The sequence below is a fragment of the Crinia signifera genome, chromosome 2 (genome assembly GCF_055691185.1).
Source record: "Crinia signifera chromosome 2, ASM5569118v1, whole genome shotgun sequence".
In the NCBI taxonomy this organism is placed as follows: Eukaryota; Metazoa; Chordata; class Amphibia; order Anura; family Myobatrachidae; genus Crinia; species Crinia signifera.
Genome location: NC_139218.1, coordinates 373848559 through 373870266, shown reverse-complemented (window position 1 = coordinate 373870266; position 21708 = coordinate 373848559). Strand labels below are relative to the sequence as shown.

The window sequence follows — 21708 nt, the reverse complement described above, 5'->3', positions numbered from 1 at the left end:
CCTGTTTCAGTATTGACTTTGAACGGTCTGTAGGTTGCTCCGTTTGCGGGGGCGGGTGGCCGCCGGTAGTTGTCCTCTGTGGGTCACCTTTGAATAGGTGCCGGCGGGCATCAGCTTCTCCTCCCGATAAATGGAGCGTCCAAATTTAAACAGACTTCGGCAGTGTAAAGTAGAAGCGCTGGTTCTTAGAAAAGACGCTGTAAAGCTGTAGTCAGCGTGGTTGCACCAGAGTCAGTGGTCAGCCTCTAACGTCAGTATACAGTGACGTCAACGCGTTTCGTCTCCTGCGTTGTATGGAGACTTTCTCAAGACGGATTGAGAAAGTCTCCATACAACACAGGAGACGAAAGGCGTTGACGTCACTGTATACTGACGTTAGAGGCTGACCACTGACTCTGGTGCAACCACGCTGACTACAGCTTTACAGCGTCTTTTCTAAGAACCAGCGCTTCTACTTTACACTGCCGAAGTCTGTTTAAATTTGGACGCTCCATTTATCGGGAGGAGAAGCTGATGCCCGCCGGCACCTATTCAAAGGTGACCCACAGAGGACAACTACCGGCGGCCACCCGCCCCCGCAAACGGAGCAACCTACAGACCGTTCAAAGTCAATACTGAAACAGGGTGAGATAACCAACTTAAAATCCCCTGCGTTTAAGTGCTGCGTATCAGACTGTCACTGATACATATATTAATGTGGAATTGAGGCGCTTCTGACTTTTACTGTGTTCATTTCATTGGCATAAATGACTGTTGACTACTGCCTATTTCATCTTCATTACAATAACCTGCATTGGACTGAGCTTTACTAACCATCATCCCAACAGTATTATAAACAGCATTTACCACTCAACCCCAAACTACGTTTAAAACCTATCTACAGCGGTGCACCCCTAAGCCACTAACGCCTAGCTTTTATCCTAAATTAGGATTGTTAATTATAAATTGTATATTAACTTTATAGTGTACTATATATTTCTTTATTTTGATTTTTTACTTTTCTTATATATAAACTGTCTGTTTTTTATCCAAATGAATTTAATTATAAAATTTATACATTTCTAAAGCAGTGTGTCCGCTTCATCTTTGCACGTTGGTTATCAATTACCTGCATATATATAGACCTATATAAATTAGCAGCGCAGAGCACACCACCTCCTTTCCTTTTTTTCCTCTTTAGCAGTGAATATATTGAGCAACGTTAAGCATCCATTTGACGATGTTTGTTTCCGATGCTGCAACTTGGGGTGCATGCAGCGGATCTGAGAAACGGATTCATTACAAAAGACGGCACCTGCCTCATTATGCATGACCTCTCAGATCCGTTGCGTCCAAATACGCAGCACCGATCCCAATTGCGTTCGCCTCTGAATCCGGACCATTACCGTTATTATAAACCTATGGAAAAATAATCTGCCCCATTTAAAGCGTACAGTGTTACAGAGCACATGCAAGAAGAGCATTACACGATTTGCTTTATGCTCCTTTGCAATGATTAATATGTGACATCAGGAGTCCTGGAAGACTCGGGGAAGATTGGATTTCAGCAGCGAAAGGAAAAAAAATAGAAAAAACTCGTCTTGTTTTCACGATGAGTAAAATAACAGAAATGATTTGCTATAGAAGTAGATCCAGCATTTCTGCACCTGGAATGTGCTGGAGACCCACGCTTGCCTTTTCCCCCCGCTAGTAAACAGGTTTTATGGCTGAAATTGAAACAGCAGGTGCTTAAATCTTCCCTTTAAAAATAAATAAAAAAATAGCACATTTTATTGTTTTGAGGTAGAATGAAATATATGTTCCCATCACTCGGAGGTATTGCTATTAGAACATTTAAAAAAAAAACATTTTAGTACATTTGAAAAACACACATAAAAATTTGTACAGTTCAGCGGTCAGTTCAGCCTCCGTCCGCTCCAGTGGAATCCTGCCTTAACCAATAAATGTGTTCGCTGGGCCAATGAATGTGTACGGCTGCACATCCATGCGCACCCGAGCGAATATGTCCAAATTACGTTGAAGGTTGCTCACCAGACATCTGCAGTCTGCGCATGTGCCACAAAGTGATCTCAGGCTGTGAAGCTGCCGCACCACGCACATGCACATGCACAGATTCATACAGGTCTCATTTGGTTGGGATTCTCTAAACTGAAAATACCATTATCATGGTTTTTACCGCATTTTTTAAAGGCCTAGCTATTGGACCAAGTACCAGAAAGCGGAATTAAGTTTCACAATTTGGCTCGATGCAGCAAAGAGGGTGGGGTGTGGCTTAATTAGAAGGCAGTACAGGGGCCGTGTCATCAGAGCCACGCCCCCACTGCATAATGCCAATATTACAGGCATTGTACTGTGGGGGGTAGGGCGATGTGGGTGGCCAAGGGTGATTTCGGGGGACTTGCCCACCTTTCTGAGAAGCTGGGTGAAGCAGCCTGTATTTGGGATAGGGATGGCCATCACTCCAGTCACCATAAATGGTTTCCATCAATGGTGATACTGCAACCAGCCTTCGGTAGTAACAAACTATGTGATGGATGATCATTGATAGTTTTACCTATCAATGGTCATCCATTTTCTTTGACTGACTGGCTTGTGTGCCAATCAGAAAGTGGGGGGCAGGGCTTTAGGGTTGTTGGGGGCCATGCTCCGTGTCCCAACACCTTGAAAAAAGCATTGGTTTTGCTGTGCCGTAGATGGAGGAAGACCATCTGGTTCTCCCCCATCGAAGGCAAAAGTATTTGACATTGCCCAAAAAACCATTGATAATTTTGAATCATCGATAATCAACAGCCATCCCTAATTTGACAGCCTTCAGGCCATTCCAGGAGGGAAGGATGCACTATACCTTAGAGAGAGATAAAGTACTAACCAATCAGCCTGTACCATGGTACTGCATCCAATGTGCACGACTGGCTCATTTGCATATCCAGGTTTCTGTTTTTAGCGTGTGCTGGACTTTTACAGAAATCTGGAACCATTGATTGAGCAACATACCGTATAAATACATTTTAGTAGTGTTTGTAGGTGTGAAAGCAACAGTGAAAAGCGGTAAAGCCCCCCCCCCCCCCTTCCAATGCTCGGAGAGACAGTCCGACACAGGCAGCAGCGCAGGGTGCACTGATGTTGAGAGGGACGGCAGCGGTGCAGCTGATGGAGAGTGGGCAGGGGGGCGCATGGTGAGGTGATTGGGGGCATCACCTCACCATGCGCCCCCCTGACCGCTCTCCATCAGCTGCACCGCTGGCTGCTCTCCATCCCTCTCATCATCAGCACACCCTGCGTTGCTGCTGCCTGTGTCGGACTGTCTCAGCGCCGTCTCTCCCACCCCCACAGAGGGCGAGGAGGCAGCGGGACATCCAGGTCATGCTCCCGCTGCCCGCACTCCGCTGCTGCCCCGCTCCGGAACCGGTGAGTCAGGGCAGACAGCCGGCCGCACCCCAGCCCAAGCCACCCATTCCCGCTCACCTCCTCGGCGCAGGACTGCGCCGTCATCAGTAGCAGCAGCCCCCGCTCTCACCCCGGGCAGGGCAGGACACAATGCCCCGGCGGACACTTGCAGGGACCCCCAGCGTGACCATTCCCTTCCCTGCGTTGGGGAAGGAGGGGGATAGGGGGTAGAATACCGTTTCAGACCCGTTCTAGACACCAAATAAAAAGGGTCTGAAATGGGTAGGACCCTCCATATTTACCGTTTCCCAAAAAACGTTTTTTTGGAAACGGTAAAATCACTCAGCACCTTTCAGACCGCACACATTACCGTTTTGAAACTGTAAAGAAACGGCAATATAACGGTTAATATGTGCGGTCTGAAAGGGGCATTATATGACTATAGCGCAAACAGTAACATTGAAGAAAAATGGCTACGTTAAGTCTCAGCATCGTGGCAACTAGTTTTTAATTACGCTTCCCCCAAAGCAGACAGAGAAGAATGTCAGAATGTGCTGCATGATGACCTATTTTCCTAATAAGAAGTTATGTGAAGTGATTGATATCATAATCTTTATTCCATCATTCCAGCCCGATGTCTTTTCCAGCCACCAAATGACTCTACTGCATTATGTAATCGGTAACATTTAAAGGGATAATTGTGTCTATTCATCAAAGAGTTTTCTTGAATGGAGTTTGCCACTTTCCATATTCATATGTGCCAGAAATGTCACTGTGTCGTTGTTTTATGTCATTATTTGTTTGCAAAATAATCTGTAAGTAACATTCAAAAATTGCGCTCCCATGGCCCCCCTTCTGTCACTATTACTTGTTACAGGAACGCTGTCGGTATAATTATGCATTAAAAAAAAATATTGCTGTGTATAAAAGCCGGTGCTGATTCCTGTCAGTGTTTGGCCGCTGGCTGTGTGCTGTCTCTGGGGATCCCACTGACGCTTGTAAGATCAATGCCGCTACTTCCTCCACCTGTGTCAGCGCAGGTGATCGCTGATGTCTGAGGGCATCGCGGGCAGCTCCCGGTGGATCGCTGGTCTGGCAAAAGCACAAGGAGACGCTGATGACGCTACAGATGGAACAGGAAGTGACACAACGGTTCATATCCACCGCAACGCGAGACTTCTTGTACCATCGGGAGACTTCTTCTGCCATTATCAATATTATTTGGAAATTAATATTATTGAATATTATTTGAATAATGGCACATGTATGCCAATTAAGTCATCAGAAATTGTATAGTGCCCCATTAATTATGGAATCCAGAGAAAATGAAAAAAAAAATGACCGTTTTATTCTTGCCAGTCTTTCTATAAAGGGTAGAACGGGCACCACTCTGCCAGTCTGTGGTTCCCTTTTTGCTATATACAGACAGCTAGAGGTCCATGGGAATCTCACCGATGATACAATGCTAGGTTACCACGCTCCAGTTCTGTGACGGTGCGTGAGCATTACACTCACATTCGCGAATGTTACAAGGTGTCAGCTCATATTTCATTGACTTGTATTTAGGTTTTAGTGAGCGGTCCTTCGGGACACACGTTAAGCTTGTTAGCCGGTAATTACCACGGAACGCCGCATGTTAACGTTTCTGCTTTCATCTTCTAGGAAGGAAAGAAGAAGTTTGACAAAGAGAGCGAGAAATATTATTCAATATTAGAGAAACACTTGAATTTGTCATCAAAGAAGAAAGAGGCACATTTACAAGAGGTAAATTATTCTATGTGTTTTCTTGTCTTGGCCGAGACTTCAAATGCCGTTTCCTATGTTAAGTCATGAGTCTGTGCCTACTACGTAATTGTGTGTTTGGGAACGGGAAGAATGTTATCTGGTCTGATGGGAGTACAAGAAAAGTGTGGTAATATTTTATGCTCCAGTGGGTTCACTTGACGAATTCCAATAAGTTGGTGGATGAGTTAGAAAATATAATATATGCCATGTATTTATTATACTGTACTTCATAGTTTACGGAACCTTTAACAGTGAATTAGCCAAAACATCTCTGATTCAGGGGTATATTAATTAAAGGGGTAATCCCATAAATTTGGTGGAAACTGGTGTTTTTTTTGGAGAAAAGGCTTTTTCCTATTAAGCAAACCCAAGCCAGCAATAGCGAAGACTTTTTACGAAGTATAATGGCTGTAAATGTATCACATTGGCTGTCCGACAATAGCATCCACCATATCCGGGTGGGCTAATGTGCACTGCACGCGCTCTATCTATCACACAGCGGAGATTTGCAGAATTATATTGACTTTGTAATTGGTTGCTGTATTTCGAAGTTATGTGGCAAACCGTCTGACTGCCATTTACATTTCATCACCATTGTGCTCTGGAAAATTTGACAGTTGGTGAACTCTCCTTATGCACCTAATGGGTGGTCTGTAATATCCGTACACATGGAGCGATTTGATCGCTGATCAGAATGGAGTCACTGAAGGGCATGTTCCTCGGACCAGCGACCTCCTGCTCTGACCTGTACTGGGCTATTCGCAGGGGGGCGCACTCCTAGCAACCATCGCTCAGTACACACGGGGATATGGTCCCTCAGTGACCATATCCCCAACGATATAGGCTTTAATCACCCCTTGTGTACGTGGCTTAACAGTGACTACCCACTAAGCAGGGATTTTATGAAGTTTGACTCCTAAGGTGGTGAAAAGGGGTAAAATGCACTGCCCAGCAAACCTTTGCCCAGTTGAACCGGGCACATCAGCAAGTTATTTATTTATTTTAACAGCTACCCCTGCCCACCCCTCTTTAACCCATTTTTTATTTTATTGGATGCCATTGAAGGAGTTTGCCACCGTCAGATTGCTTTAATTTACTGATGTGGTGTACTCGCCCACACTGTTCGCTTTCACTAAGGGCCCGATTCAGACCTGATCGCATAGCTGCAAATTTGCACGCCCAGCGTTTAGTTAAGCTGGGGAAATCTCACCTTGCAAATCAATGTGTTAAGGTGCATACACACTGTACAATTTTTTTTACCAATTTGGTTGAAAGACATTTCCATTGAACCCAGTGTCCTGGACGAAAGATGTTGACGAAAGATACTGACGACAAACGATAGACGAAAGTTCAGTTTATAGGCTCTTTTTGAAAGATATCCAAATTGAGCTGCATGCACAGTTGACGAACAATCTTGATGAACAACTGGCGGGTATGCGCATCATCATTCGTCATTCATCTGTTGTCAGTATCTTTCGTCAACATTTTTCGTCCAGGACACTGGGTTCAATAGAAATGTCTTTCAACCAAATTGGTAAAAAAAATTGTACAGTGTGTATGCACCTTTAGCTGTGCGAATGGATATGTACGGCCTCAAATCTATTTGCTGCCCTGCGAATAAGTCCAAAACCGATCGCAACAGGCTCACCGTCAAATGATTTCTACACTGGGCACAAGTCATCGCAGGCTGAGTAGCCCCGGACTGACTCGGCGGTGCGATGGAAACAGGCATATCCGGCCTGGAGCTGACATCACACAGCCGCCCTAAAACGCTCGGGCACGTCTAGTGCTTTCCCGGACGATCCCAATCGTGTAAATGACCTTGTGAACAGCGTGCTTATAGGAAAAGTTGCAGGACTGTGACAGGATGGCCTTGCGTATGCATACTACAGGCCGTACGCATGTGCAGTGTATCCACAATCGCCCCCTGGTATAACGCTGGCTTTGCAAGACCTTTATCACATACAAACAGAACTTTCTTCTTTTCATTACTTTGTTATTGCTTTTTAAACTGTATATTTATCTCTCCTGTTCTGGACGTTATACCGTTGCGTTGCCTTTATTGTACGTCGTCTTGCTCAGATGCTGTATTATGTTACAGACAAAATATACAATGTTGTCATTTGTTCTTTCCCATAAGAGAACATCGTGTTTTGACCATTGCTTCAATTTTTTTGTGTTTCCATACTTAAAAAGAAGCGATAATGTATAAATCATAGACAGACTCATCATAGACATAGACGTCATATGGTCGACCACTAATGGTCCACAGTCGACAGGGTCAAATGGTCGACAGGGTCTAAAGGTCGACATGGTTATGTGGTTGACATGAAAAAGGTAGACAGGTAAAAGGTCGACATGGTTAAAATGTGAAAAAGGTCGACATGGAAAAGAGTTGACATGGAAAAATGTCAACATGACTTTTTATGTTTTTAGGGTGTCTATGTCGACATGGACACTGTCTAAGTGTACCGCGTCCCCTCGCATGGCTCGGTGCCTTGCTGCGCTCGGCACACTATTTTATTCTCCCTCCACGCCCTAGTGGATGGTAGGGTATGAAATACCGCATGTCGGCTGAAAATGTAGTAAAAATTGCATGTCGACTTTTTCCATGTTGAACTTTTGAACATGTCGACCTTTAAACCCGGTCGACCGTTTCCATGTCGACATTTAGACCCTGTTGACCTATTGTGTGTCGACCTTTAAACCCTGTCGACGTTTTGACTGTCAACCATTGCTGGTCGACCATATGACTGTCTATGACCAGTCCGGATACCGTATAGATACGTAACAGAGAAAAAAGCGCGTATAAGCTTTATGTACTTTTTATTTTATTGTTATTACTTTTGTGGTAAATCGTACAATTCGAATAACAAAGCTTTATTTAACACGTCTTCAGAAACAAGTGTGAAGTATGTAAAAGTTGGACTGAACAAGCCTCTGATTAGTTTGGAACCTATTCTGTAAACATACTGCACACGTAATTCTGAAATATGGCCACTTGCCCAGCAAAGTGCAACTGTTGCTTGTTCTGAGACAAGTATGCCAAATATACTATGATTTATGCATCAGTGTTTCATACCCGGTCCCGCCACGTAGGCATACAGTATAATTACGCTATAGAAGTAGAGACAGTAATGTCTTCCATTACTCCAGTAGAAGCCAGTAAAGACATACTGTAGCTGCTCTTCTTTCTCTTCAAAATCTATGTACAGGGCCTGGACAAATCCAGCAGGAACCCTAAGTACATCCCCAATTATTTACTTGGGCCGTCGCCTCCTCTAACATCCTCAAAAACTGTCTGCTGTAAGGGGGCGGCCATTTTCTGAGGGACATTTTTTTATAAGGAGCCAGGAGGAGCGCCGGGACGCAGACAAGTAGATCTGCGGTTTGACAGAGTTTGAGCGCTAGGGACAAGTGTGTCTTGTTGTGTACAGATTGCTGCCCTCTGGTAGAGGGATGCCGCCCTCAAGTGGGAATATTAAACAAAGAAAAAAGAACCAGTGGGCGCCTTCTGTACACTAAAACAATTTAATAAACAAATACCACAAAAACATAAAACAATAAATTTGCATGCATGCAAGGATCACAATTACATTTGAATTTTTAAAAGGCCATTTCAATGCATTTGCATAATGGTAAGGTTGTAGCTAATAGTTACCAGGTCCTGAATGGACAAATGGATCGCTGAGATTGGACAGATGTTTCAGTCACATAACACACAATGGTAGTGTGGGCGATAATTTGTAAATCCTTCCAAGCAAAGTTAAGGTTAAAGTATGGATCCCTTGTTCACTGCCAGATACACAGTGACCGATGTTAGTTGGTGATGTTGTTCATTTGATGATTGCGGCGTCGAGCGCTTCTCTAGTCGTTATGCCGCCCAGCAAGCCGACTATGGGCTGAGGTGTACAGGCTCCGGCGGGTAAGGAGCAGATAGATCCAGCTCCTATGTACACCGCTGTTAAAGCACAAACCTCCGTATGGGCAGCGGCTGTTGGGGAGCGTTCCATGCCGGCTGTGAGTATATGCAGTGGGGACCAGGCTGTTGGGGGGTATAATTCAGCTGGATGGCGAGTTGGTATAAATGGTCCGATGCCGTAGATGTACCCCTCGGGTCCTCAACTGCAAATGCTCATAGGAAACTCCTCACAAAAGACGCGTTTCGCCGCGCTCAGGCGGCTTTGTCAATTTAGGAATCGATCTGCGGTGCCTGACTCCCGGCCACAGACGCAGCGGCGGGTGTAAGTCAGGTCCTGGCAGGCAGCAGAGTAACAATAGCCCCCACAGACCCCCGGCGCCCACACTCAGCACTTCCCCGCCACCACGGAGTCTGTGACATTTTTGTTACGCCACTGATCTGTTTGTTTGTATGTATGCAGAACACTAGACAAAACTAAAACAACAATCCCTCCGGTGTAGCTGTGTGTTATATATACCCCCAATTGTCTGCTCATAACTAACATCCAAATACTGACGTGGCACTGTTGCTATTAGTGCATAAAGCATCCTTACACTTGCTTCTAATACATGCAAAATGCCAGCTCCCACGTATTATTAAGAAGCTTAATAGAAACAGCATGTGCGTAAATGTTGCGCATATGGTTTACTGTTTATTTAAGCAACAAGCAATGCTACTTATAATAACTATGAGATCTGTCTCTTCATCTGGTAACATTAGTATCTGTGAATTTGGCCCAGAGAATTTGTTTTACAAACAATCTTACATGCTTTACATAGCAAACTGGGCGAAAGAGCCTACAACTAAACAAATGGGATTAGTTCCTCATGGTGGTCCTCAGCGCTACATCCGACGTTCAGTGAAGATGGGCATCCATTTGTTAAGCGTATCCTGTTATGTTACATAAGACTTAGGTGGCCTGTCTCTGTACCAAATCCCAGCATGCTCTGGGAGCCTAGACAAGCAGTTAGTAATTCAAAGTTGGACAATGCTCTGATTTAGACTTGTTCCCACTGGTCCGAATTCGATGGTTTGTGTCCTGCATACTGTAATGCGTATTGTCGGCAATGCGAATGCGCTCGGACAGGCTGTGATCACCCTCAGCGCTCGCAACCTGATTGACAGGGGGTGGGCGTGTTGGGACGGATCCCCAGCAGTTCATGGGCGTGCCCGCAGAGATGGCGGGCACACACAAGGAAACGCTGGAAGCGTTCGACTAAACGCAGGAGTGTTTTTGCCTGCTTTTGGCGAGTGCATGATGTCAGCGCCTGCCCGGAAACAGCTGGTTTGCTCACAGCTAGAGATGGGCAAAACGGGTCACTAACGAGAGATCAGTCCGTGAAAATATCCGTATCTTTTACACGGATCATCTGTTCACTTTGAAAGAAGGGGTAATTTGATAATAACGAAGCATAATTTGTTTTACAATAATTTTTTGCCATTTTTTTTTTTACTTTTTTTTTTTTTTTAAACAGTGAGCTGAACAAATAAGAACATACATGACCGAGTAAAACACTGATCGATGGCGTCTGCACGGATGGCCATCCCTAGCAGCAGCAGCCTTGTTGTTCTTTCCTTCAATTGCAGTCGCAGCACTGTACTCAGTCTCCAGAGTTAGTACATCTCAGCTGCCACAGGTGGCAGTGCTGAGCTCAGGGAAATGCATTGTAATTAAAAACGAAACTGAAAGTAAAAGAACGACGGATCACCTTTTTGGGATGGGCGGCTCCCTCAGTCTTTTATGGGATCCGTTTAAAAGATCCGCTTCGTTCGAGTACGACCAATCTCTACTTACAGCCGCCGAATGAATCCTGGGCTACGTGGCGGCTGCGAGCACCAGGGAGAAGATGAAAAATCGATAAGTAAAAAAATCCAATGATATATCCTCTGAGCAGCCCCATGCAAACTCGCTGGGCTCCCAACACTGGCAGCCCAGCGAGCTGGTCTGAATCAGGCCCAATCATAAGACATAGGCATCTTGTGCACAATTATTTTTTTGGAACAACATGCAACATTTCATCCTAATAACTTGGCAGTTGTCATCACAGCTTGGTAAATACGTAACTAAATCTGTGACACAAATTCAGCTATCCGGTCTGTTTGGGTGTATTACTGTATATTTTTTTGTTTGTGTCTGCAAAAACTTACCGTCGCTATTTACTAAGAGACCCAATGACCCATGAGTGATCTGCTTAAGCAGGGTTTCCCAAATTACATCATGCTTGAACACAGGTGACTTAATTAGTACCTCAGTCAATTTGATTTAAAAAGCTGGAGTCAAGTATGGATATCCTTGATACCTGAACTGTAATGGCAGAGTTTAGGAAACTCTGTACTAAAGGTCTATTTGCAGAAATAGGGCGGTTTCACATGCTCCAGCTGACGCCGGGCGGCGAAACCCCGCACGGACAAGAAGCAGTGCCATGCACAGAAGATTACAATGGAAGTTTACAATGATTGGGATGGCCACAGCCCGAAAGCCGTCCTTTCCAGTGGTGACATCCGGCTGCAACCGGGCGGCCGGGGGCCGAGGCCGTCCATTGTGAATGGACACAATCCTGTCTATTGTGAACTACTGTGTATGGCATGGCTTTTGTCCGTGCGTTGTTCCGCCGCCCGGTGTCAGCCGGAGCATGTGAAACAGTCCATAGGCCCCAGTGAAGCAAAATCAGTAATTGCTGTAAACTGCTAAGTTTACATAGGGTCACTATGAGGGGATTGTATGAGACCTGAGTATTTATATTTTTGTTTTTATTGGCTGAAAGAGAAAACCTCAGTAACCTTGAGAAGGTAATTGCTGGATTGTGATTGGTAGGAACTTCAGTAATCTGCTAATCTTCTAGGGTGGCAAGTACCCTATACACTCCTAGCTCTTCTCACCTGACTTCTCTCCTTGTGATTTATTATGTGTAACCATCTGTTATTTCCTGTGTTCCAATGCTTCCCCCCCACACACGCATACACGCACACAATTCTCCACCACCGTCAATGACACAACAATTTCTGAAGTTATACCGCTGTTAGGCCGCTGTCTTGGTGGTACTTTTGACTAAGTTCTCTGGTTTATTCCTCCCAGTCCTGTAACTACCATTTTAATAATATTGTTGTAGTACAGTGGTTCCCAAACTTTTTCGAACCACGGCACCCTAGAGTATCAGAATATTTTTCAGGGCACCCTAGGCCAAAAGTTTGTTACCAAAAAAAAAAAAAAAAAAATTAAAGGTGTGCTTAAATGTTATCCTTAGGTCAAGTTATATGGTGAAGAAAATTATTCACTTCTGTTTACCCACATATTTTATAATTGAAAGCCACAATCACTGATTTTCCCTATTACATTGACCATAAATAATTTGAATTGGTTCTGGACCAACAACCTGAGGCACCCCTGCAAGCCCAGGGAGCCTAGGCACACAGTTTGGTAACCACTGTTGTAGATGTTGTAGATGTTTTATCTTCCTGTAGATGTTGCTGAAACTCTAATCAACGCTAATTTTGTCTTCACCCTCGAATCTCCTATCTGGAAATAGATATCACTTATCTGTCCCAGGTTCAATCCATCTTAAAAACTCAAACTTCCTCTTGTGCTACTCCACTTCTAAAGTCTCCCATACACTGAGGCAACTTCTCCCCTAGCAGTGCTCCCTTGAGCCGTCGGAGACCTTCCCATGCAATATATCCCGTACAATCCCCGCTGAGCCTGTCTAGAACTGAAAGCAATCCTGCAGTTTGCTTCTCCTGCTTGGAAGAGGGTCCGGTGCAATGCTCACGGGACTGCGCCTTGCATCGGACCCACTGTCCTTCACCTGCAATTTTGGCTCTTTTCCTGCGATTGATCGCCACAATAGCCGGAAAAGAGCCCAAATTGCAGCTGAATCGCCCAGTGTATGGGGGCCTTTAGACACCACTGTCCAAAAACTTAGTGTCATCCAATCTCCAATTCAAATGACTCAACTTATTGCCCTCTAAGGTCTACTTTTGACTTGTCCCTCCTCTGTGGACCATAACCACCTTTCGCTTCCACCTAAAAGTCTTCCATGCCTCCCATCAACCTAAGGACTTCTCCACCACCATCTATCAGCCTTGACTTCATTGATGTCAATATGTCATGCCCTACTCAGTCACCAAATCTGTACCCAATCGATATCATATTCTCCACCACCAACACATACTGTAGATGACAGATGGGTGTCTTCGTTGTGGAAGAATAGTTCTGCATCCCTACAGACATCAGTAACCACCATGCCATGGCACATACAAGTCGTACTGTACTTTATATCGTTTCCTTTCTATCTTCTCTCTACTAGAAGTGTTTGTTGGAAGTTATTAAAGCGACTGAGTCTGAATCAGTAGCTTATAATACAATATATTGACATACAGTATATGATGCAAAGGAGAGCCTCATGTTATTTATCTTTTGTTACATACGCAAACAGAGGGCAGTCGTCATTGTTAGACCTTTTTCATCTCCTGCTGCAAAAGCCGACGAACAGTAACATCATTTACTGTAAAATACAGGGATTTCTCTTACCAGCAACAGATGACTAATGGTGACTATACATCACACCCACAGGACTCAGCGCTAGGGCATGATCTCCTGTTACACTTACAGGAATTAGTACACTGAACACCGGAAGTTGTGCTGACACGGAAGTAGCGTACCCATCACCTGTGGTCTGTAACAAACTTTCCAATTATATGTTTTTTTTTTGTTAAAAGTTTGTTTTTCCGCTTCACTCATTAAGATCACTTCTTTTCTCAACGTCAACGGCCTTTGGCTCGAGCTGCCTGGTTTGTGTGCCTGAGAACTACTGGATCACATTATCGACATGTTCAGAACAATGATAATAAATACCACCCAACTGTCATTTAGCCTCCAACTGCCCAGTTTGGGCGAGACAGTCCCGATTTGACGTAGGTGCCCACACACGGAGCTATGTTCTCCATGCGTTTTGAACTAGATCGCATCGCATCTAGCTCAAAATGCAGGCGATAGCAGCGTGCGTTTTGAACAAAATGCGATGCCATCTAGTTAAAAAAAAAGTATGCGCTGCACATCCTTTTTGTATTTTGCAATGTGATGTGCGCGGGAGCGTGCATCACATCGCAAGCCAAAACGCACCGTGTATGGGCACCTTCACCCTATTCAACATTTTTATCCCAGTAGTCATGAACAAGTGCCAAGCTCCCTGCTAGGGTCAATAGGACAACAGGGTCCAAAGGTCAACAGTCATAAGGTCGTCAGGGTCCAAAGGTCAACAGGGTCAAAAGGTCGTAATGGAAAAGGTCAACAAGAGTTTTTCATGTTTTTTTTGGTTGTCTATGTCGGCATAGGTGGACATGGACACTGTCTAAGTAGGGATGGCCATCGACCATCGATGATTCGAAATCATCGATGGTTCATGGCCGATGTGGAATACTTTTTCCATCGATGGGGGAGATCCAGATGGTTTCCCTCCATCGATGGAACAGCAAAGCAATGTTTTGCTTTTTGTTTTAAAGTTCCGGGACACGGAGCATAGCTCCACCCCCCGACACCCGCGAAGCCCCGCCCCCGTGTTTTGATTGGCTCACAGGCCAATCAATCAAACACAATGGATGACCTTCGATATGTAAAAATATCGATGGTCAGCCATTGCATAGTTTAGCACTATCGATGGCCGGTTGCTGAATTGCCATCAATGGCAACCATCGATGGCAACGATGGCCATCCCTATGTCTTAGTGTACCACATCCCCTTGCATGGCTTGCTACGCTCGTGGATAGTGGATAGTTCGGTATGAAATACCGCCTGCCAACACGTCAGCTCGAAATTTGATTAAAAATTGCATGTTGACCTTTCTCATGTCGACCTTTTGGCTTTCAGCCTTTTGACCATGTCAACCTTTTGGCTGTCGACCTTTTGACTCAACCTTTTTGACTTTCGACCTTTGGACTCTGTCGACCTTTTGACCGTCGTCCAATAGTGGTTGACCTTATGACTGTCGACCTAGAGTCAATGTATGATGAGTCCGGATACCATGTGTCGTGTGTCTTGTATAAAACTAGCTGAATGGGAGTAAATCGGATTGAAGAGATTCTCAGGCCGTTCCTAACTGTCATCTCAGCAATAAGCATTGTGCGCTCTACTCCCAATGCCTTGCCCTCTGACACAGTGACAGCCAAGAACCAAGAATGCAGTAAGTAACAGGAGGCAAGCACTGACTTGAGTACAAACAGACAGTATTGTTTATTGTGGACGGTAAGGTGCATAATGTCACATGTGCTGTAAATTGCCTGCGTTTGCTTCATCATAGGCGGATTCCCTCATTGACAAAGAACACCAGAACTTCTCAGACGCATCTTTGGAATATATATTTAAGGTGCAGGAGGTGCAAGAGAAGAAGAAGTTTGAGTTTGTTGAGCCTGTGAGTATATCTGTCAATACATTTTGCTTCTGTCATTTATTTTTATTTTTATCCAATTTGCTTATACATTGTATACTTATAGCATCACTTAAGGCCAGGTGTATCAAGCTTCAAAAAGTGATGAAGTGGAGAGTGATAAACAACCAGCCAATCAGCTCCTACCTGTTACTTTAAATACTCAGCCGGTAATGTTAAGAGCGGATTGGCCGGCTGTTTATCACTCTCCACTTTATTTATTTTTGAAGCTTGATACATCTGGCCCTTAAGGTTTTGTTAGGTGCCTCCTAAGATTTATACCCCTTTCCCACTGCAGCTCTTAAACGGTAAATTGCCATTTTTCCCCCACAATTTACCGTTTAAGGCTGCAGTGGGAAAGTGCCAGAGTTGAAATACCGGTTAAAGTTAACCGGTATTTCAACCCGTTTAAAAAGCAGAGTCCTACACGTTTAAATACCGTTTTTAAGGCAGTGGGAATGCCTCTTAAACAGTATTTAAAATACCACACTACTTCTCCCTCCCCTGGTACCTGCCCTGTGCCCACCCTCCCCTGATACTTACCTGCGTGGGGGATCCGTGCAGCGGGGTTCACGCACTTCTGGGGAGGCATCGGGTCTGGCATGGGCACAGTACTTCGGGGACCCTCAGGATGCTGGGCAGTGGGGACGCTGCTGTGGATGCTGGTGGTGCAGCAGGGTCATTTCGGGGTCCATTCGGGGTCCATACGGCGTCGGGGCAGTCCCTGCAGCTGATGGGAACTAATAGTTCCCACTATGCGCATATCTAATGAGTGCCGTGCATATCAATGAGCCGCTAATTACATATGCGCATATGTAATGATCGGGTCATTGATATGCACGACGCTCAGTAGACATGCGCATAGTGGGAACTATTAGTTCCCATCAGCTGCAGGGACTGCCCCGACGCCGTATGGACCCCGAATGAGTTCAATAAAGTATCAATCAATTTTTAAAAAAATTATCTTCCTAGGTGTGCATCCATAGCGCAATTTCTTTTTCTCTTTTTTGACTGTACCTTGCCAATTCTTGCCCGGATAGCACCCCCGCCATAAAGAAATCACATATAAAGGCGGCCCTCATAGACCCACAATAATCAGAAGGGTCATAATCAATAGTGTGCGGATTATTACCTCCACCTCCCCCATACCCTGTTTTTTGAGGGTGGGCACAGGGCAGGTACCAGGGGATGGGGGGGGTATATTACTGGTTAATTACCGTTTTGTAGCTTTCACAAGGGGTTCAATGTGAAAGGTACAAAAACAGTAATTAACCAGTAATATACCGTTTACTACATGCAGTGGGAAAGGGGTTAAACCTGCTTTGACCCGTTTAAAGAACCATTTAAAAAAACGGGTCAAAGCAGGTTTGGCAGTGGGAAAGCAGCATTAGCTAGGTGAAACATGTAAACAACCCCCCAATCTAACCAAACTCGGCTTCTTTCTGACCAAACGTTGTACTATAGGGATGTAGTTTTATTACTAGCACTCAGGGCGCCAGCTTATGGAATACCTGCGCCGGAAGCCCAACTGCCGGCAGAACACCTGCGCCAAAATTTAGACATGGATAAGGATTCTGACACAGGAATCAGGCCGGGGAATGGCGGTTTGGTTTAGGAACTCGTGGAGAACGTAATTTAAGCTGCGTGGGTAGGAAGGTGAGGGCTAGGCGGTGGAGTGGAATTAGGGTTAGGCATGTACAATGGGGGGGGGGGGGTTTAGGTTTAAGCGGAAGGGTTCAGAGGTTAGCGTTAGGCACTAGTGGGGAGGGTTAGGGTTAGGCTATAAGCACGGAGGGTTAGGGGAGTAGGGGCAGAGGGTTAGGTCTCTTATAGAGCCTTTGTCAAGATTGTCCATATTGGGATGCCGGGGTTGGTCTTTTGACTGACGGAATGCGGCATCCCCACTGCCATGATGTTGTGTGTATCCCACACCATCCACCCAGAAATCACTGCTTTAAAAGTCTGCAAATTCTAACTGATATTTCTAATGGGGTGCAGGGTGTGTACTGCACACGGGCCCCTGCACCCAGATGATACTTATCGGATGTCACTGGGAAGATGGCACCGTGGAGGAGGGACCAGCGTGCTAGTTATGGGGGTACACTGCACACGGACCCTCTTGTACGTATACATGCCTCCGTCATGAGCAGAAGTTGCATTAATGTCAACTAATAACCGAAAATACGTTGCTGGAATACAATGATAATTTGCAAATATGCCAACCAAAACCAGTAACAACTGAAGAATAAGAGCGAAAACACAAGATATTAATCAAATATACTACTTGGAAACAAATAGAGGTTCTCCATCCATCCATCCATGTTTTAAGTCGTGAACCAGTTCAACAAATTGATTTGATCATTTGCCATTGCTTGAATTGTATGACCTTTAAAAATGTTTTTCAAAGCTGTACGGGTTAGAGCGGACACACGTGTTTGAGTCAAAATTCGAACTTATTGGATCGGTTTTTATTGTGAACAGCGAATGGCAAACTTTGAACCCAGAACTTTTTAAATATTAAATAGTGTTTTCAGACCTCAGTTTTATTTATATAGAAAAGCCTTGTAATCACAGATAAATGCTGAATAATCATAAAAATTATGTAAATGAATGATCTGTGCACCCAAAGACTACTATACCTACAGTACCTCTCTACGTACTGAGGGTCCAATTCAGATATGCTTGTTCAGGTCTGAATTCGGACCGTCTCCGATGGTGGAGGACTGAACATGCTGATGGGCATGTGCACAATGCCACAGGAAGCTCTGCTTGTGTGCAGTAGAGAGGTTGGTAGATGCACCATGGGCCTGATTCTGGTTAACTTGCAAACTTGCACATGTTACATCTGCCCCACCTGCAATGCACATGGTTTTGTCCATTAGAGAGGGAATTTGCTTTTGCAAGTGAACCAGAATCAGGCCCAATTATTACACACAGATTAAATACAGGGATCTATTCATACAGGAGGAACAGAGGACTTGTGATCAGTGTTCTTGCAATGATACTGTGTATATATATTATAAAATTCAATACAGATTGTGTTTCAATTCCCTGAGTAGAGAAACAATTTCATTGTTTGACATCTCTTCACAATTATCAGCAACTTATCTGAGTAGATGATACAGTATTTTCTAAATGCGTGTTTGACTGAACTGCAATGTGCTTTATAATGAGACAGGCAAATGTAAGCTTCAGGGTGCGAAAGCCTGTCATATACAATGTGGATGGTGGGGGCTGGTGGCTCTCTCTATCTATCTATCTATCTATCTATCTATCTATATATATATATATATATATATATATACCTTATTTATCGGCGTATAACACGCACAGGCGTATAACACGCACCTTCATTTTAAGAGGGGATTTCTAAATAAAAACTTTGAAGCAAAATAAGGATAATTGATTATCTGTAAAAAAAAAAAAAAATCCACCTTGAATAACAGAAGCAGGGCAGCACAGTTAGCACCAGAAAACCTTCTCCTCCTCCAGGCTACAGCCAGCGCTTGGTAAGGCTGATGACGCTGCTGTAGCCAGGGAGGAAGGAGTCACTCTGCAGAGCAGGTCACTGGGAGGAGTCTTGAGCGTGCTGCTGCGAGGACCGGACGGTGCGCAGCAGCAGCAGCAGAGGACCGGACGGTGCGCAGCAGCAGAGAACCGGACCGCGCACTTCGGCGGATGACATTACTGCCTGCATTACCGGTACTTAACATTATATCGGCGGATGACATTGCTTATATCGGCGTATAACACGCATATCGGCGTATAACACGCATACATCATTTTCCCCCTATTTTCAGGGGGAAAAAGTGCGTGTTATACGCCGATAAATACGGTATATATAACCTTGAGTGGTGGCTTTTGCTGGGGCAGGACAAACCTACCAGGGCAGGTTTGTCCTGCCCCAAACCTGCACTGGTAGGTTTGTCCTGCCCCAGCAAAAGCCTCCACAGATCTTAGGAACCCCAGCCCCCCCTAACCTTTGCTCCAGCGTTTGTACCCCGGAGGCTGAATTCACCTGCCGCCGCTTCCCCAGCCACCAGTCACAGTAGTGACCTCAGGCTTGGGGATGTTCGCGTCGGCTCAGGAGAACTCAGATGCTCCCGAGTCCCCCCTAGCCGTCCCGAACATCCCCCAGCCTGCCGCCTACGTCACTGCTGTAAAGTGAATGGCGGCTGGGGACGTGTCAGGGATCAGGCGAGCTCCGGCATACAGTCACCAGAGCAGAGGCGATGGGAGGGTTGGGGGTGTGATGGAGGGGGGGGGGGCTCTAGAGGTGTTGCGCCAGTGTTGCACACCTGGACACCACTGGTGCGCACCTGTTGCATATTAGTGGTATGCCCAGAAATTTTCCTAAACAGCCCACTGTTACTAACCCAAGGGGTTAATAACAGTTTCTTATATAGCGCACACATATACTGCTGCGCTGTACAGAGAATATTTGAACATTCACATCAGTCCCTGCCCCAGTAGAGCTTACAATCTATATTCCCTACCACATGTACACAGTCATTCTGGGGTTTATTTGTTGGGAGCCAATTAGCCTACCAGTATATTTTTGGATTGGGGGAGGAAACCGGAGTACTCGGAGGAAACCCACGCAAGTACGGGGAGAATATACAAACTCCACACAGTTAGGGCCATGGTGGGAATCAAACCCATGACCACAGTACTGTGAGGCAGCAATGCTAACCATTACGCCATCTGTACTGCCCCATATATATATATATATATACATTTTGTGTCTGTGAAACACTGCCAACTGTTGGCAGCGAGTGAAACTACATCTCTTTCTCTCACACATGCACAAACACAGAGGCAATCACAAGGTAGCAGACTAGCTTTCAAAGCATTTGCTTCGAGCGGGCTTACTAGTATATACTGGATCTCTTTCTCTCTCTCTCTCTCTCTCTCTCTCTCTCTCTATATATATATAGTATAAGAATGCTGTTAATAGTTTATTTTTTTTTTCAATTAACAAGATACAAACTGAATGAACAGAGGAGAGATCTACACTACATTGTATCAATATTTGGTGTGATCACATCATTTGCCTTCGAAACAGCATCAATTCTTCTGGGTACACTTGTGTAAAGTCAGGGATTTTGTACGATTGTGGTCAGGTGCATGATTGTCCAATCTTACCAATGATAACAGATGATAATGGTCATCGTATTCATATGTAGGTTGAAACACAGTAATTAACTGAAACAGAAACAGCTGTTTTGAGGTTTAACCCCTTCCTGACAGAGCCAGTTTTTGCGTTCCTGACAGAGCCCTTTTTTTCAAATCTGACATGTCTCACTTAAGTGGGGATAACTTTTTTTTGCTTTTACTTATCCCAGTGATTTTGAGATTGTTTTTTCGTGACACATTGTACTTCAAATTAGTGGTAAATTTGGGTCGATACAGTCTGTGTTTTTTTGTGAAAAATACCAAAATATCGTGAAAAAATGGAAAATTTAGCGATTTGCAAAATGTTAAATTTTCTGCTTGTGAGACAAATAATCTTACCACTCAAAATAGTGAATAACTAACATAGACCATATGTCTACTTTATGTTGACATCATTATTTCAACTTCCTTTTAATTTTTTGGGACACTAGGAGGCTTACAATATGAATAGCAAATTCTCAAATTTTCAAGAAAATTTCAAACACTGATTTTTTTAGGGACCAGTTCAGTTCTGATGTGACTTTGAGGGACTTGTATGTGAGACACCCCCATAAATGATGCCATTTCAAAAACTGCACCCCTCACAGTATTCAAAACAGCATTTTGGAAGTTTGTTAACCCTTTAGGTGTTTCACAGGAATTAAAACAAAGTGTAGGTGAAATTTCAAAATTTCTTTTTTTTTGCAGATTTGCAATTTTAATACATTTTTCTAAGGAACACAGTACATTTTACTAGAGAAATGTGACTGAAAATTGATTCCCCCAATTCTTTTGTTTTCATAAATATCCTATATGTGGCCCTAGTGTGCACGGTGACCAAACCACAGGCTTCATAATAGAAGGAGCACCTACTTGATTTTGGAGCCTCCTTTTTATGAGATTATTTTTTAGGCACCATGTAGGTTTCTAGGCACCATAAGATGCTAAAAGTTAGGAACCCCCCCACAAGTGACCCCATTTTGCAAACTACACCCCTCAGGG

General features: G+C 44.5%; 1 protein-coding gene across 1 annotated transcript in view; it reads left to right on the top strand.

Moving 5' to 3' along the window:
• Window positions 1-21708, top strand: part of ARHGAP42 (Rho GTPase activating protein 42) — a 285026-nt gene that overhangs the window by 156274 nt on the left and 107044 nt on the right. Inside the window, exons 6-7 of the mRNA XM_083170082.1 lie at window positions 5050-5151; window positions 15427-15537. Coding sequence (XP_083026208.1) covers window positions 5050-5151; window positions 15427-15537 — 213 coding nt within the window. The remainder of the gene's footprint in view (window positions 1-5049; window positions 5152-15426; window positions 15538-21708) is intronic.